The sequence below is a fragment of the Carcharhinus amblyrhynchos genome, chromosome 20, assembly GCF_965287045.1.
Source record: "Carcharhinus amblyrhynchos chromosome 20, sCarAmb.v2.hapA, whole genome shotgun sequence".
Lineage (NCBI taxonomy): Eukaryota > Metazoa > Chordata > Chondrichthyes > Carcharhiniformes > Carcharhinidae > Carcharhinus > Carcharhinus amblyrhynchos.
Window position 1 is genome coordinate 22,804,400 of NC_137343.1, and position 16,368 is coordinate 22,820,767.

The window sequence follows — 16,368 nt, forward strand, 5'->3', positions numbered from 1 at the left end:
GCCTCTAATCGTCCTCCACTCTAAAGAAAAAAGCCCCAGCTCCCTCAACCTTTCCTTATAAGACCTACCCTCCAAACCAGGCAGCATCCTGGTAAATCTCCTCTGCACGCTCTCTCTAATGCTTCCACATCCTTCTTATAGTGAGGTGACCAGAACTGCACACAATATTCCAAATGTGGTCTCACCAAGGTCCTGTATAGTTACAGCATAACCCCACAGCTCTTAAACTCAAATCCTCTGTTAATAAATGTTAATACATATAAACCTTCTTCACAGCTCTATCCACTTGAAGGCGACCTTCAGAGATCTGTGGATATGAACCCCAAGACCTCCCTGTTCCTCCACAGAAGTTAGAAATTAACTTTAATTTAGAGATTGAATAAACTACTAATGAGGTTTATGGGCCACCTACATTGGGGAAGGGTAGGAGGGGAGATAGCAACTCCTGATTGTTGTGGGAAATGTGTTGATTTATAGCAAGGTGGAATTGGCAATGTGTGTGTTTGATGAGAAGATGAGATTGGCAATATGTGTGTGATGATGATGTGGAGATGCTGGCATTGGATGGAGTGGGCACATTAAGAAGTCTCACAACACCAGGTTAAAGTCCAACAGATTTATTTGGTAGCACAGGCTTTTAGAGGCTGCCCCTTCATCAGGTGAGTGACTTTAAACTGGTGTTGAGACTTCTTACTGTGTGTGATGAGAAGATGAGATTGGCAATGTGTGTGTGTGATGTGAAAGTGGGTTGACAATGTGTGTGATGTGAAAGCGGGTTGACAATGTGTGTTTGTGATGAGAAGGTGGGTGAGACTGGCAATGTGAGTGCAACCTGCCAGCATTGGCTTTCGGTATGTGTGTTTGTGTGAGCTGCCAGCATTGACCTTTGGGGTGTGTGCGTGTGTATGCCTGTGTGTATGAACTGTCAGCATTGGTTTTTGCTGTGTGATGGCTGTCAGCATTGACGTTTGGTGTGTGTGTGAGCTGCCAGCATTGACTTTTGGTGTGTGTGTTTGTGTGTGTGAGCGACCAGCATTGGTTTTGGTGTGTGAGTGAGCTGCCAGCATTGACTTTTGGTGTGTGTGAGCGACCAGCATTGACTTTTGGTGTGTGAGTGAGCTGCCAGCGCTGAGTTTTGGTGCAAGCATCCTGCATTGCACCTGTTGGGGGAGCCCGGGCCAGCCTGACCTGTGAGCCGGAAGCAGAGCGGCAGCAGCCAGGACTGTTTCCGGTTCAACGGCTGACAGCTCAGCTCAGCTCAGCTCGGCGACGGGCGGACATCTTGAAGCTTCGATTGGCGAGTGGAGGAGGCGGAGGAGGAAGAGGGGGAGGGAGTCGATCCGCCGGCCGGGGACCCCCTCTGAACTTAACTTGCACCCAGTGGCGAGCAGCGGTGAGTGGCCTTCATTTCAGAAATCTTTCCCCCAGCGGGTGGTTGAAATTCGAGAGGAAAACGGAGGGGGGCGGTGGAGGAAATATTGTCGCGGGGGGCTGGAAGTTGGGTATTGGGGGGTGTGAGGGGGTCGATGCTGTCCACCTCACCGTCCCCCCCCCCCCCCAGCCCTCCCCGCGTCCCCGGGGGGAGGGAGAGTTGGGCCTCCCGCGGAACGTGAGCTGTCTGGCCTGGGCCTCCCGGGCTCCCCACATACCCGGAGCGGCTGAGCCTCTCAGTGTGACCGGAGCAGGTGTACCCGCTCCTCCGGGCAGAGTTGTCAAACCTGCATTGCTGTAAAATATCATGCGTGCTCCCTTCAAAATAAACAGTTCAACAGGGATTTATTAATCCCAGTTTCTGTTTCCCCGCACCCCCCCCCCCCACCTTTTCTAATTCATTGCTCAGGGCTCCCTGATTTTGACAATTGCTTACATTGGGCATACAACTTGCATTTAGGTAACGCCTGGGCTCGTTTCAAGGTTCCGGGCACGAATGGCTCAGAAGTGTTATCGCTGTTATTTAGGCAAACGTAGAAAAGAGAGAGAAAACGAGCTTCATGGTTGAGTGGCGGGGGTTGGAGGGAGCTTTTGGACCATGTATTGTCCCTTCAACCTTGAAATTTCACTGGGATTCAGGCACACAGAGAAAATCCAGTTACACACGTACAATGTTAGCCTTGGGCAGATAGGGACAGGAAAAATCTGCTCTGCTGACCCTATATCGATCGCTGTTTGGGCATTAGATTCAACTGGTGCCTGCAGCGTAACAGCATCCCCATTCTTTCTCGGTTTGGAATTGTTTTATTTTGTCTTTTTTAAAAAAAAAATCACCTCTATAATGAAGTTTAAAAGCATGCCAAAATTTTAATGGCTGTTATTGTGTTATGTGTGCAGTATTTGATCTCATCCTTGGCAAAGGCACTGGAATTGGCTGTGTACCATTTTAATATACTTAACCTGTCTGTGGTGAGTGACTGAAAATAGAAGCTGTTTGTGATAGCTGTGCAGTGCAAAAAAAGTGCAAGAGTGGGATAAAAGAGCAGGGGGTTGGTATTAATTAGATAGAATAGTTTGAATAATTCTGAATGATGTATGATATAATAATGCAATATGTAATTACTTAGAAGTTTACAACACATCATCAGGCTATTTGGCCTAATAGGTTGATGCAAATGCTTATCTCCCAAGCTTTCCACCTCCCACCCAATGGATTGCTTGCACTTTTTGTGGCTTTGATGACCTGTGTGGCTACTTTTATTAATTTGTTTGTTTGTATTTCTGGGTCCTTTTGTGCCTTTATCCCATTTAGACTGTTTTACAATGAATATGTAGCTTTCTTATCCCTCCTTCCAGGATGTATCATCTCTCACTTAAATTGAAATTAATTTGTTGTTTATACATCCACAGTCCAGGTTTTTTGAGGTTGTTTTGTATTTTCTCTTTTTTCTCAGTATCAACTGTATTTTCCAATCTGGTGTAATCTGTAAGTTGTGATATATTTCTAATTCTTGAATGTAATTTTGTTTTGTAAACTACAGCTCCTACATCAGTCCCAGTGAAATAACATCTGTCCTTGGCCAGTCTGAGTAACCACTTTTAAGTCCTACTTTTTGCTTTTGTAGTCTATTTGCTATTCATTCTGCTATTTGTTGTCTGAATCCTACAGACTCTGACTGTCATCCTGATTCTACTATATGGTACCTTGAAGGCCTTTTGAAAGACCATCTAAGTTGCATCAACTAATTATCTATTATTCTGACATTCAGTGTTCTTTATTATATTTTCTGTTTCTAGATGTTTTTCTGTTGTACATTTGAATGAAGATCCCAGTATCTTTCCTACCACTGATATTAAGCTAACTGCTCAATAGCTCCTATTCATCTTCATTTTTGAATATAGGAATAATATTGATTGTCCACTAACCTTTAGACACAATTCCCTACTCCGTTGGTTTTTAAAAACACTATCCATGTATTCAAGTGACTTTGTTATCTCTTAGCTACTTCGCATATGTGAGATGCAATCCATTTTGACCATAGCAAAGTTCTCTAAACTTGACTAGTCTAGCAGTTATCTCCTCTCTATCTTAATTGTCTTTATCCTTTTTGATTTTTTTAAAGTTGTTATATCCATCCAGGTAGTCCTTCTAGTAAAACTGAAGAAAATTAACTATTAACAACTTATTCCATTTCCCTGTCTTTATCCATATGGTAAATTTGCGCCAAGTCTTGATCATTCCTCACCCCACTGCTTACTGATCTATTTGGTTCCTCTTCCAGCAATGCTTTTTCACCAATTCCTTTGTGTGACCTTACCTTTACCTACCGCTAGCCGCTGAAATCTTTGCATTCCCCCAATTCTGGCCTTTTATGTATCCCTGATTTTAGTTGCTCCACCATTTGCAGTTGTGCCTTCAGTTCCCTTGGCCCTAAACTCTGAAATTCTTTCTTAAACCTCGCTGCTTTTCTATCTCTGTCCTCTTCCAAAATGCAACTTAAAACCTGTACTGATGCTGGTTACGCAACTTGGTGTCAAATTTTATTCGATACTCCTGAAGCACCTTGAGATATTTACTATGTTAATGATCTATAAGTGCAAGCTGTTTAAACTTATCTTGCGCATCCCTTGGTAGTTCTATCCTTACCTACTGTTATACAGCAAATTTATCTGTGAAAGACTTATTTTTTTCCCCTTTGGTCATTTTGTTTCGTAATTAATCATTGCTCTTTTTACTTACCTTTCCATTTCTTTTTGTCATCTCTTTCTTTATGGAAATTCTTCTATTTCTGTTTTTATTCATCAGTGGGTTCTCATTAGTTAGTTTCTTTGTGGTTGTTCATGGGACATACTTCTAAGCAGTCTCGGTCACCCATTTTAATGATTTCTCATTGTCATTCTATCTCTCTTTCAATTGTTCCATCCTCAGCCCCATGTAATTAGTATTTTTACCCAATCTGTTACTTGGGTGTTTATTTGTCTTAATTCTTGCTCAATCCTTATCTGAAATAGTTTTCCTAGATGTTCTCTTACCCTTATTTCTCTAATGGTTCAGTTCCCACTTATAGATAGATCCTTCTGTTGCTGACCTCCTTGGGTACTGGCAAAGACAGGACTCCTCTTTAAACTTATTAAAAGCTCCTCTTCATCGCTGTTGCTTGATGGTGGTGATTACTGAAATCATTCATGATTATTCCGTGTCCTTTGCTAATTTTGTAAACTTGCTTGTTCAAGGCTGAGGTGGACAAAGTTTTAATCAGTAAGGGAATGAAGGATTATTGGGGTAAAGCAGGAAAATGGAATGGAGCATTATTATATCAAATCAGTTGTGATCTCATTGAATGGCGGAGCAGACTTGATGGGCCAAATGGCCTACTTCTATTCCTATGCTTTATGATCTTATTTCTATTCTCCCTTTCCACCATTAGGTGGTCTGGAATTTACTCCTACAAGTATAATCCATTCCCCCTTATTCTGCCATGATTTGTATGAATTTTGTTTCTTTGTTAACCTTCTTTATAATGCTCTTTCTGATTAGTGCAACCACCTCAGCCCCCCTTTTCTTCTCTTCCCTTTCCTCATATACTATATCTTGCAGTACTTAACTGTCAGCCTTGATCTTTGTTACCTTGTTTCAGTTGCATCTGATTCCTTTCCAAGAATTATTACCTCCAATTTCCCCAGACATCATGTATGTTGCTGTACAGCCAGTTTATTTTTATTGATTCTTCTCATCCCTCTTTATACTTATATTCTATGAATTTTTCTGCTCCCTGACTGTTTGTGTTCCCTTCAGTTATATCTCCTGGTTGATGTTATTTCTACCAGATCTTCTCCCACCCCCATATATTAATAGTTTCAAGTCTTATCTATAGTTTATTCTTTCCACTGTAACTACTGTGACCTTGTATCATCTGCCCCAGCTGTACAGATCTTTCCTGTTCCAATGACCCGCAAAATATAATTCTGCCTCCCACACACTTTCAGCCATATAGTCACCTTCATAATCTATCTATCTTCTATCCCTTTGTCAGTTAGAATGTGGTTTGGGTGGTACTTTATCACCCTTACAAACATTTTTAAATTTAGTTCACAGCCCCTGTTACTCCCCCAGCAAGACCTCTTCTCTGCTCTTTCCTGTGTCATTGGTCCTGCTGTAAACTACAATACCAGGATATGTCCCCCACCTCTTAATTTCTTACGTTAATATCAATGCTGCTTTATGGATATTGATGTGTACAAATAAAGTAAACAACGTTGTGTAGAATTTTAAAATTCAAAGTTGTTACTGGAGCAAGGAATAAAGCATTTTTTATAACAGATTTGCACATTTTTGAAGGAGTTACCTTAAACCGCTAAAAGATAGGCAAGTTGCAAAACAAATTTCAGTGCAGGGTCATTGTACCTCAAAACTGATTAATCAGTAACTTTACTTTTCCTGTTTGGAATATTCATGTTGCTGGATCAGCAGGAATATCAACATTTTTTTTCTTTTTAGGAGACCTAACACTAGGATCACCATGACGGATTCTAAGTATTTTACAACAACCAAGAAAGGTAGCAACATTCCTGTCTATCTCTCTCTTTTATTGCAACAAATATAAAATTGTTAAGGAATTGTGAACCGCAAGCAAACTAATATAGCTTTGTTTACTGTAATTTATGCAGAAATAAATCGTTTTTAAAGGCGTGAAGCTGGTTTAACACTGGTTACTATGAGATTATTGATGGGTCAGTTACAGTAACATGTTTGGAATATTCAGGTTCTGTTCCTTTTCTGGTTTTCTTTCCTTCACTGTGAAAGTTTGAAGCTTGGAACTGTTAGGCTGTATAAAATGCTGTACACGATTGTGGTAATATACAGAAGGGTACAACAGGTCGCTTGTTGCATTGAAAAATATGTTTCCTGTCCAGTCCATGTGTTCTTCACTGACAATTGAAATCGGTTAATCATATGATGTCAGTCTAGAGTTGCACTCAAGCAGGAGTTTGGAATTGTGCTTCTTTTCACAGGTATCCCCTAATGTAGTTCTGGCTTGCAGTCAAATGCTGTGTAGACATTGGTGTATGTAACAGCATTCCTGGTTGAGCTTATTTTTTCCATTTATAACTTAGCACACTGTCCTGCAGACAAAAGGCACTATGCCAAAGCTGGAAGAAGAAATCTTTCTCAATACATTTTTAACATAACGATTTAACATAACATAATGAAAATTAAAATCACAAGGTAATAACAATTCTGCAAAAAGGGATAATATGCATAGTGGCAAAGATTAAGAGAGCATTATGGTAGGAATGCACAGCCTGAATGAGCAGTGAGCACCTCAGCAGTCTGCCCTTCATAGAGATCAATGAAAGCTTCAATGAAAAATTTGAGATGGTATTTCATTTGGACTGAAATATCATAATCTCCAGTCCACCCAAGACTTCTATTGTAATAGCTTTAAATTATGAGGCAAAAGACTTCCAATTGCCTCCTATCTCTATGATGCCTAGCAAAATAGGATGTGTTCAGTTCTTCCTGCAGGTGATTTGTAAATCTCATTTTCCAAATTGGATTAAATTTTCCTGTTCAGACTCTTAATGTATCAGTTAACGTATTGAAATGAGATTAATTCTATCTAGAAAAGATCTTTGAAAATGTATCACTTCCAACAGTGTGCTGAGTTATAACTGTACATTTTATAAAATGAAAAATTCTTCTTTTAGTGTTAAGTAGAACCATCACCCCATGACATTCAGTGCACTACTGTTGTTGAATCCCTCACTATAAACATCCTGGGGGTTACTATTAATCAGAAACTGAACTGGGTAAACCATATAAATACTGTGGCTTCAAGACTAGGTCGGAGGCTAAGAATCCCGAGGTGAGTAATTCACCTGCCCCTCCAAAGCCTTTCCACCACCTCAAGGTGTAAGTCAGCAGCGTGATGGAATAGTTTGTCTGCGTGAATGCAGTTCCAGCAACACTCAAGCTCGCCACCATTCAGGACAAAGCTGAATTGGCATCTGATTGGCATCCCATCCACCAACATTCATTCCCTCCACTAATACACAGTGACAGCAGTGTGTGCCACTCACAAACGTATTTATTAATGTCACAAGTAGGCTTACATTAACACTGCAATGAAGTTACTATGAAAATCCCCAAGTCACCACACTCCGGTGCCTGTGCAGGTACACTGAGGGATAATTTAACGTGGCCAAGGCATCTAGCCAGCACGTGGGAGGAAACCGGAGCACCCAGAGGAAACCCACATGGACACGAGAGAATGTGTAGACTCTGCACAGACAGTGACCCAAGTTGGTAATCAAATCTGGGCCCCTGGCGCTGCGAGGTAGCAGTGCTAACCGCTATGCCGCCAACAAGATAAGCTCCAAGGACTCAGCAAGGCTCTTTACATAGCACCTTCCAAACCTACATCTGCTACCATCAAGAAGGACAAGGATAGCAGATGCATGGGAACACTACCACCTGAAAGTTCCCCTCAAAGTTGCACATCATTCTGTCTTGGAAATGTATCACTGAAGCATCAGTGTCACAGGGTCAAAATCCTGAAATCCTGTAATATTATTAAAATGGCAGAAACACAGCAACCAATTTAGGCGTGAAAGGTCCGACAAACAGCAATGAGATGACTGAATAATCTGGTGTTTGAGGGATAAATGATGGCCAAGTTACTGGAAAGATTCTTCCCTACTCTTTTTTTCAAAGGCATGTCCTGTAATTTATTTTGAGAAAGCTCAATTTAGTCATAGAATTTGTATCATAAAAGAAGGCTGGTTGGCTAGCCAACCTAATCCCATTTTCCAGTTTTTGGTCTGTAGTTTTAAAGAGCATATTGTTATGGCTCAGGTCAGAAATTCCAAAGTGTTTTATGAAGCATAAGTTTTGTATCTTGAATTTGGCTAAGATAAGCATGATAGGTTTTATTTCAGGTATGATTCAAATGACCCACTAGGGAGCTTTATCAAACAAAGTTTATTTAAGAATATAGTTAACAAGTATAGTAAGAAAAATAGTAAGACCTCTTATCTATTGCAAACAAAAACAAACATAATATAACCCTTAACAAATATACCTAATGTGTTCCAATCAAACTAATGTGTCAACAAAAGACCCTTTTCACAGGTTCAACACAGCAAAAACTATTGCTCATGTGATACTGGACCTCAGACCTTTGGATGAAGTCTGCAGTTCTCTGGATAGACTCAGAAGTGTTTGAAGTTAGATCAGCTTCTCCAAACACCAGGGGCTCTAGGCAACCTACCAATATCCGATTTCCTCCCTTCAGAAAGGCAAGACCTTGCTTTCAGCTAACCAGCAGAATTTTGAAAAGCAGCAAAAGAGAGATTTCTTTTCAGCATGATGCCACTTCTAAAACTAAAACCTGCAGCTCCGAATTGAAAATGGGAAAAAAAACCATCACCTGACCTGCCAACCACTTTTTCTTCTAACAATGCAGAGTCGTAAATATCCCAGTAAAAATAAATAAACCCCCTTTTAGGCAGCAATAAAAAGACTCTGACAACAGCCCGACAACAATGAGAAGAACAAACTTAAGTTTGCTTATAGCTGCAGAGTACATGATTTAAAAAAAACACTACTTAAAGGTACTGACATCACAATATTTACATACTTTTTAAATGCAGAGGATCTGCCTCTATCAAGGAAGCGAGTTACAGATCCTTGAACCTTCTGGGTGCAAAGGATTTCTCCTGAATTCCTCTTTCTTTAAAATTTGTGCCCGTCCCCATTATTGACTTCTCTGCATAGAAAAATAAGCCCTTCCTTTCCACTCTATCTAGGCCCCTTGATTTTATGTAATTCAATTGAATTCCCTCTCAGTCGCTTCCATTGCAAAGAAAACAATCCCAGTCTGTGCAGTCTTTCCTTTTAGTTAAAATGCTGCAGCCTGGCAACATTCTGACAATCTCCCCTTGTACCTTCTCTTGTGCAATCGTTCTAGTAAATTGACAAAAAGAGTATGCAGTTTTATTTGAATGACAACACCTCTGGTAGAGCAGCCCTTCCTTAGTATTGCACAATGTGGCAGTAGAGATTTAGTACTCAAGTCTCACAACTTTCTGACTTAACATGTACTTATAAATAATTTAATATATATTAATAATAAAATGTTGTATTTTTAATGGTTTCTCTATAGGCTTACTCCAGTCCCTTTATCCAGGATGTAATGCTAAGATATATCTAAAGTTTTAAGCAGGCTGCTGTGCCTGTTGTCCAGTATATGGTGAATAAAGATAAGGTTACTACATGCCTATTCCTTCTTATTCCTGCCACCTTTTATATGATTAGTATTCTAATCAGCTATCCTTATAACGATAACCGAACTACATGGTGCCTGCCCCCCAATGATTTGGTATTTTTCAAGAAACTGGAATGAGCAGAATTTGACAAATGAACTTTTGACATGAATCCATTACCATGGCAATGTTTCCTGATGTAGTTAGACTAAACAAAAATGAACATCTTCACTGTAGTTGTGTAAGACATTAGGGCATATACATGCGTACAATGTTAGACTTGAATTTAACATTGTTGTTAAATTGTTGGATTTAATCAGCATGTATTTCAATGATATTTGCAAATACCAGTTACGTTGGTGCTTACTTTTCCAAGTTTGACATTTGTCTACTGTCGATTGGTTACAAGGTTGTAATGACATTGGTGCCTTCTCCGAAGTATTTTCTTCAGCTATATTAACATTTTATCTGAGGGCATAGGAAAGTTCAAGGGATATAGTGTTTGTATTGTGGTAGATGTTATTCTATCCATACAGGACTCAAGGACAAAGTAGGTTATGACCTTTGTTATAAATGTGAGTGGCTCAAGTTAAAAGATCTGCTCTGGTTTCAAACTTATGCTGTGTTTTTGATGACAACTTTGGCAGTAGCGTCAAGATTTTGTAAACATACAAAGATCACCAGTATTGAATTACTTCTGGGTTCAGTCTAGGACAGGCCTCAATGTGCATGTGGGGTAAAGAAGTGTTGGTAACCCTGGGCACCACAACCCATGTTTAAGGGGATGGGGTGGTTGCTGGGGAAGATGGAGAAATTATTCCATCTTTAGGAGAGCACTCAGTCTCTCACTTCTTTGATTTAGTGTACGACATTTTATTTTGAGTAGTTGAAATAGCTTTGCATGTGAAAAATGTAAAATCTAATATTAAAACAAGAAAATGATTCAATAACAAGTTATTCGAAAAGAATTGTGCTGCAGTTGCCCCCAGTTGAAGCAATTATCATTAGCATTTGCCATTAATCCTATCCCTTTCCTTGACCATTGTCTCAAGATGAACCAAACTATTCATAATCTGTCATTTTTGATTCTGAGGTTCACTTTGGATCCCATTGAGTAAACCATAGAATCCCTACAGTGCAGAAGGAGGCCAATCGACCCATCAAGCCTACACTGACCCTCTGAAAGAGCATCTTACCCAGGGCCTCCCCACCACCCTATCCCCATAACTCTGCACACTTGCCAAGGCTAATCCACCGAACCCTTACATCTTTAGACACTAAGGAGCAGTTTGGTGTGGCCAATCCACCTAACCTGTCCATTTTTGGACTGTGGGAGGAAGCAGGAGCACCTGGAGCAAATTCACACGGACAAAGGAAAGCGAACAAACTCCACACAGTCACCCAAGACCAGAACCAAACCCTGGCACTGAGGCAGCAATGCTATCCACTGTGCCACCAATATATTCGCCATTGTAAAGATTGCCTATTTTCACCTCAGTGGCATTTTATGCCTCTACCTATCTTCCACTAAAACTCCCACTCTTGCCCATTTCACCCCCAAATTAAACTATTCCAATGCTCTCCTGGCTGATTTCCCATTCTTCAACCACTATAAACTTCCAAAACTCTGTTATTCATATTTTGCACTAATTCCAACTGGTCCATTGCCTTTTATCTCGTTAACCTGCACTGTCTCCTAATCCCCAATAGCTCCCTGTCTCCCTACAGTGCAGAAGGAGGCCATTCTTGAATAGGGTTAGATATGCTAAATTACTTAAAATAGGGTTAGATATGCTAAATTACATTACACTGAAGGAAATGACTCTGCCCTTAGCAATTCACGATTGTAACATTGATGGAATCTCTAAGACTTCTCATTTGTTGACTGGAACAGATTACAGTAATTGTTGCCATAATTTGGAGAAAAGAGATGGTGTTAACCATGACAGGTTAGTGGGAGGACCTCAAAAAAGTAGGCAGTTATTTGAAGTGTTGGATAGCTTTCCTTAAAATGAATTGTGTAGAGACTAATTAAATAGTCATGTAAATTCTAGGGTTTAATCATGTTGCCATTCATAACTTTACAAACCATTGCATTGTTATTTTTTCACTTGCCATGGTATCAGTAAAACTTGGGTAAATTACTTTTTCCACCTCATATTACTTCATGTCAAGTTTAAAATTAAAGGAACATTGAGGATTTCTAAAGTGAACCTTTAAAAATACAATGCAGTATTACATTGAATCTGCACTAACTCTCCGATAGAACATTTTACTTAGGCCCTATTGCTGTAACTTCCATATTTACCCTACTAATTTCCCTAACCTTGGGATGCTAAGGTGCAATTTAACATGGCCAATTTATCTAACCTGCATATTTTTGGACTGAGGAAACAGAAGCATCTGCAGGAAATCCATGCAGACATGGGGAAAACATGCAAACCCCACACGACAGAGTCACCCAAGGCTGGAATCAACCCATGTCTCTGACACTGTGAGACAGCAGTGCTAAGCACTGTGCTACCATCTACCCTATTGATGTATTGTTTCATAAAACTTAAAATGTGGATTATGTTGAGGATTGGGAAGATGAAAAATGAACATCTTGGACATTGGAAATAGGGGAAAGGGATAGTCATCTGTGGTAGCCATAGACAGTGTTCCTAAGCTGTGGGGGTGGGTGGCCTTGCAACAGCTGAAAGGTGCTGTGCAGATGTTATTTTTTGATAAATAGTATGTGCAGCCATGCAAATAATTTGAAGAACTGGAAAAAATAAATGCACACAACAGCTAAACTTTAATAGAGAACATGACCAGAGGTAGACATTTTAATGAAATGTAGTTTTCTGTGGGATTGAGAAGATAAAATTATGGTAACACTGTTTGCTTGCTTCCATTCAACTTGAAGATGTTGGAAGTCGTTAAATATGTTTAACTTGCTGTAATGTGCTGTTGAATTGCCGATGTGCAATTGTAAAGTATGTATTTCTGAAAAATGAAAAGCATAATTAAACTTTGGTTACAATAAAACCTTCTGTTAAGATAAATTATGCCGAGATTTTCTTTACGAATTGTAGGAGAAATCTTTGAGCTCAAAGCAGAGCTCAATAGTGACAAGAAGGAAAAGAAGAAAGAAGCAGTGAAGAAAGTGATTGCTTCTATGACCGTTGGGAAAGATGTCAGGTATGTAGAATTTTACAGGTTTTAGCAATTCCGTTTATAAGATTGGATGGGAGAAAGTTTTATTAATCTGGACAATGCTTTTAAAGCTGGGCTTACAGCACTTTCTGCGTATATGAAGTATTCAGATCTCAATTTTGCATTTCTTAGCATTAGTATTTTATCCCTTCAAATTTTGCAGAAGTCCACTTGTACAGCCTTTATGGTGGAGGTATAAAAAGATTATGCAACATTTTTAAAACTAGATGTGCTGCAGATTTTTTTAAAAATTGTATTTTCATTTGGCTTGTGCATAAGTGACAGTTATGTGAACACATATGGATCCAAAACAGTAGTCACTTCATAACGTGCATCCATTAAACCTGTTCTCAATGCCTAATTACTGTTGCAGACAATCAGCAGAATATTGGTGGAATTTTTGAGTTTTGTTAGTCAATGTGAAATTTGTATCAGTGAGTGTTGAAGAACTGTTGTTCTTCAACTGCTGTAGAACTGAAGAGTGTTGAGGGGGACTGGTGGTGTTGAGATGGTGGCGTGGGCTCGTTGGGCCGAAGGGCCTGTTTCCCAGGCTGATTTTGTTCTTTGTTCTTAACTCAGATTGTATGTAAATAGGAAAGGTCACAATATATTGTCAAAACAGCTAAATAAGAAAGTGAGAAGATTTTGAACTCAGAATGAAGGAGCTGGAGCACAGGAAGATGAAATAACCAGGAGAAGCCAATAGAGGAGGGAGAAGTAGATACTTATACAGAAAAAAATGAAAAGGGCACGAGTGAAAGAATAAAATCAAGAAGATTAGTCATGAACAGGGAAAAGACTACAAGATTCCTTTGTCAAATAGTACTCTAAAGTTTATTTATTAGTCGCAAATAGGCTTGCATTAACACTGCAATGAAGTTCTGTTAAAATCCCCTAGTCGCCACACTCAGATGCCCATTCGGGTACATGGAGGGAGAATTTAGCATGGCCAACACACCTAACCACGTCTTTCAGACAGTGGGAGGAAACTGGAGCACCTGGAGGAAATCCGTACAGACACGGGGAGAATGTGCAGACTCCACATGGGCAGTAACTCAAGTCAGGAATTGAATCCAGGTCCCTGGTGCTGTAAGACAGCAATAATAACCACTTTGCCATTGTGCCGTCCTATACTACTGTTTGTAAAGCTGAGGAATCCTTATGGTATTTCATGGTTTTCTGAACTCATCCTGCTACATTCAACTACATGCTTTATATATCCCTAGAGATCTCTCTCTCTCCCTGCACCACCTCAAAAATTGTCTTTCCTTGTTCTTCCTACCAGAGTGTATCAATTCACAATTTTGAGCTCAACTTAATCTGTCATGTACATACCCATTTCATTATTCCATCTGTATCCTTCTGAACCATGTTGCTCTTCTCACTGCTTGCTATATTTTTGAGATTTGTGTCATGTACATATTTTGAAGTTAAGCCTTGTAGACCCAGGTCCAGGTTATTAAATGTATATCCAGAGCAACAGTGGGCTCACTGTTTTTTTTTGATATGCATTATTAACCTGGATGTGTATGACACACATCTCAGAAATATGAATTGATACTTTTTGATAACAAGAATGAGGAGCAGCAATATAATTAAACAGGACATTTTTTTGAGGCGGTGCAGAAAGAGAGCTGTAGGGATAAGCATAAGCAAGTAACTGAAGGTCAAAGACAAAGTTGTTAAAAAAGCAAGTTCATCACTACTCTCGGCTTACTGTCCCTTAGCTACCTATCCACAAAGTCAATCCACTTTTATCCCATGAGCTTCAATTTTGCTAACCATCTATCCTCTTTGTCACTTCATTAAAAAGTTTGTAAACATGGTTTGCCTTTAACAAATCCATTCTGCCTTTTCCATTTAATCCTACATTATTGTTTCTTGATGCTTCACCCCACAGACATTGGATTGATTGGCTGGTAATTGGCAGGGTTAGCCTTTTTCCCCTTTGAGAGCAGTAAATGAGGTGAGGGAGTAGTGAGATTCAGGGGCCGCTAACCAAGATCAGGAAGTGGCAAGGGCCGTGGACCAGTAACTGGGATTGGAAAGTAGTGTGATCTGGGGGAAAGTAACCAGAGCCGGGGAGCAGCATTAGTCGGATGTAAGCCAGGCAACAGCAAGAGCTAGGGTCCATTATCTCAGGCCAGAGGACAACAAGAGCCTGGGTTTAGTACAAAGTATTTGACGCCAGGGAACAGCAGGAGCCCCTGACCCCACTATCCAGGGCTGGGGAGTGCCAGGAGCCAGGATCCAGAGGTAGGTGAGCGGCAAGAACTTGGACAGTATCTGAGGCTGGGGTGTGGAGAGAGAGCCAGAGGCAACAGTTGAGGTTGGAAAGTAGAGAGAGCAAGCCAGGGCAATAACCAAGGCCAGGAATTAGAGCGAGAGAGCCAGGGCAGTAACTGAGGCTGGGAAGTGGAGAGAGAGAGAGAGCCAGGGGCAATAAGAAGCTGGGAAGTAGAGAGAGAGCACCAGGGGCAATAACTGAAGCTGGAAAGTAGAGCAAGAGAACCAGGGGCAATAACTGTGGCTGGGAAGTAGAGAGAAAGTCAGGGGCAGTAACTGAGGCTGGAGAATAGAGAGCTGGGTGCAGTAACCGAGGCCGGGAAGTAGAGCTGGGGGCAGTAATTGAAAGCAGTGTAGAGAGAGCTGGAGGCAATAACCAAGGCTGGGGAGTAGATAGATGTTGCACAGTGGTCTGTTAAAGCCACATCTTAAGTGCCAAATTTAGTTCTGAAGTACAAAGTAAGTTGCCTCGCTATGTACACAGCTCAGAGAAATACCACAGGCTAATTCTGACTGCGTTGTGCCGAAAATTCTGAAAAAAAACTGTTTGACCTTGAAGGGTGACTGAGTAATCTTGGATGTTTTGAGATATAGCGAAGAAAAATGAAATATCAGTAGTTTTTCAGGTTAATGCAGAATGGGTAGACATGGAATCAGACTACGAAAAGGCAATCTCAGGATATCTTGAGAAGCACTTTTTCTTGTGAAGGGTGATTAATATCTGGAATAGTCTTACAGCGAGATATTGAAGCAAAGCTCTGAGCCTGTTTTTTTAGATCTCTGTGCAAGGATGAGCTTATTTGTGTCTGGCCGATAGTTCCATGATCAAGTTCACTGTATAATCTACTCTGCATAATCAAGTGGATAATTCAGCTAAATGGGGAAAATAAAACTCATCATTTGAACATAGCAATGTAAACAACGCAGCAAAGTGAGATTTTGTTTTAAGGTTTGAATTATCAGTTAATCTGAATTTTTAAAAAAATCAATCTTGGGATGGTGTTGGATAGGGTAGCATTTATTGCTCATCCCTAATAGCCCTTGAAAAGGGTTTTGTTTGGCAGTTATTAGGCAGCTTTGAATTTCGAATTGTAGGTTATATTGTAATGGCACTCTTGCTCATGCTGCAGAAGTTTTTATTAGAATTAGTGTCGATGCTGAACATTTAACTATAAATCAAGCTCTTCT

At 40.2% G+C, this 16,368-nt stretch overlaps 1 protein-coding gene across 3 annotated transcripts in view; it reads left to right on the forward strand.

Moving 5' to 3' along the window:
* The first annotated feature begins 1,243 nt into the window (after nt 1-1,243).
* The window catches only part of ap1b1 (adaptor related protein complex 1 subunit beta 1), a 67,805-nt gene continuing 52,680 nt past the window's right edge, over nt 1,244-16,368 (forward strand). The window contains exons 1-4 of one of the 3 annotated variants that reach the window (XM_080208220.1): nt 1,244-1,393; nt 2,886-2,917; nt 5,930-5,988; nt 12,774-12,879. In XM_080208220.1, coding sequence (XP_080064346.1) covers nt 5,952-5,988; nt 12,774-12,879 — 143 coding nt within the window. In that variant the 5' untranslated portion in view covers nt 1,244-1,393; nt 2,886-2,917; nt 5,930-5,951. Of the gene's footprint in view, nt 1,394-2,885; nt 2,918-5,929; nt 5,989-12,773; nt 12,880-16,368 lie in introns of those variants that run through there. The other 2 variants (XM_080208219.1, XM_080208218.1) reach the window with 2 other exon arrangements.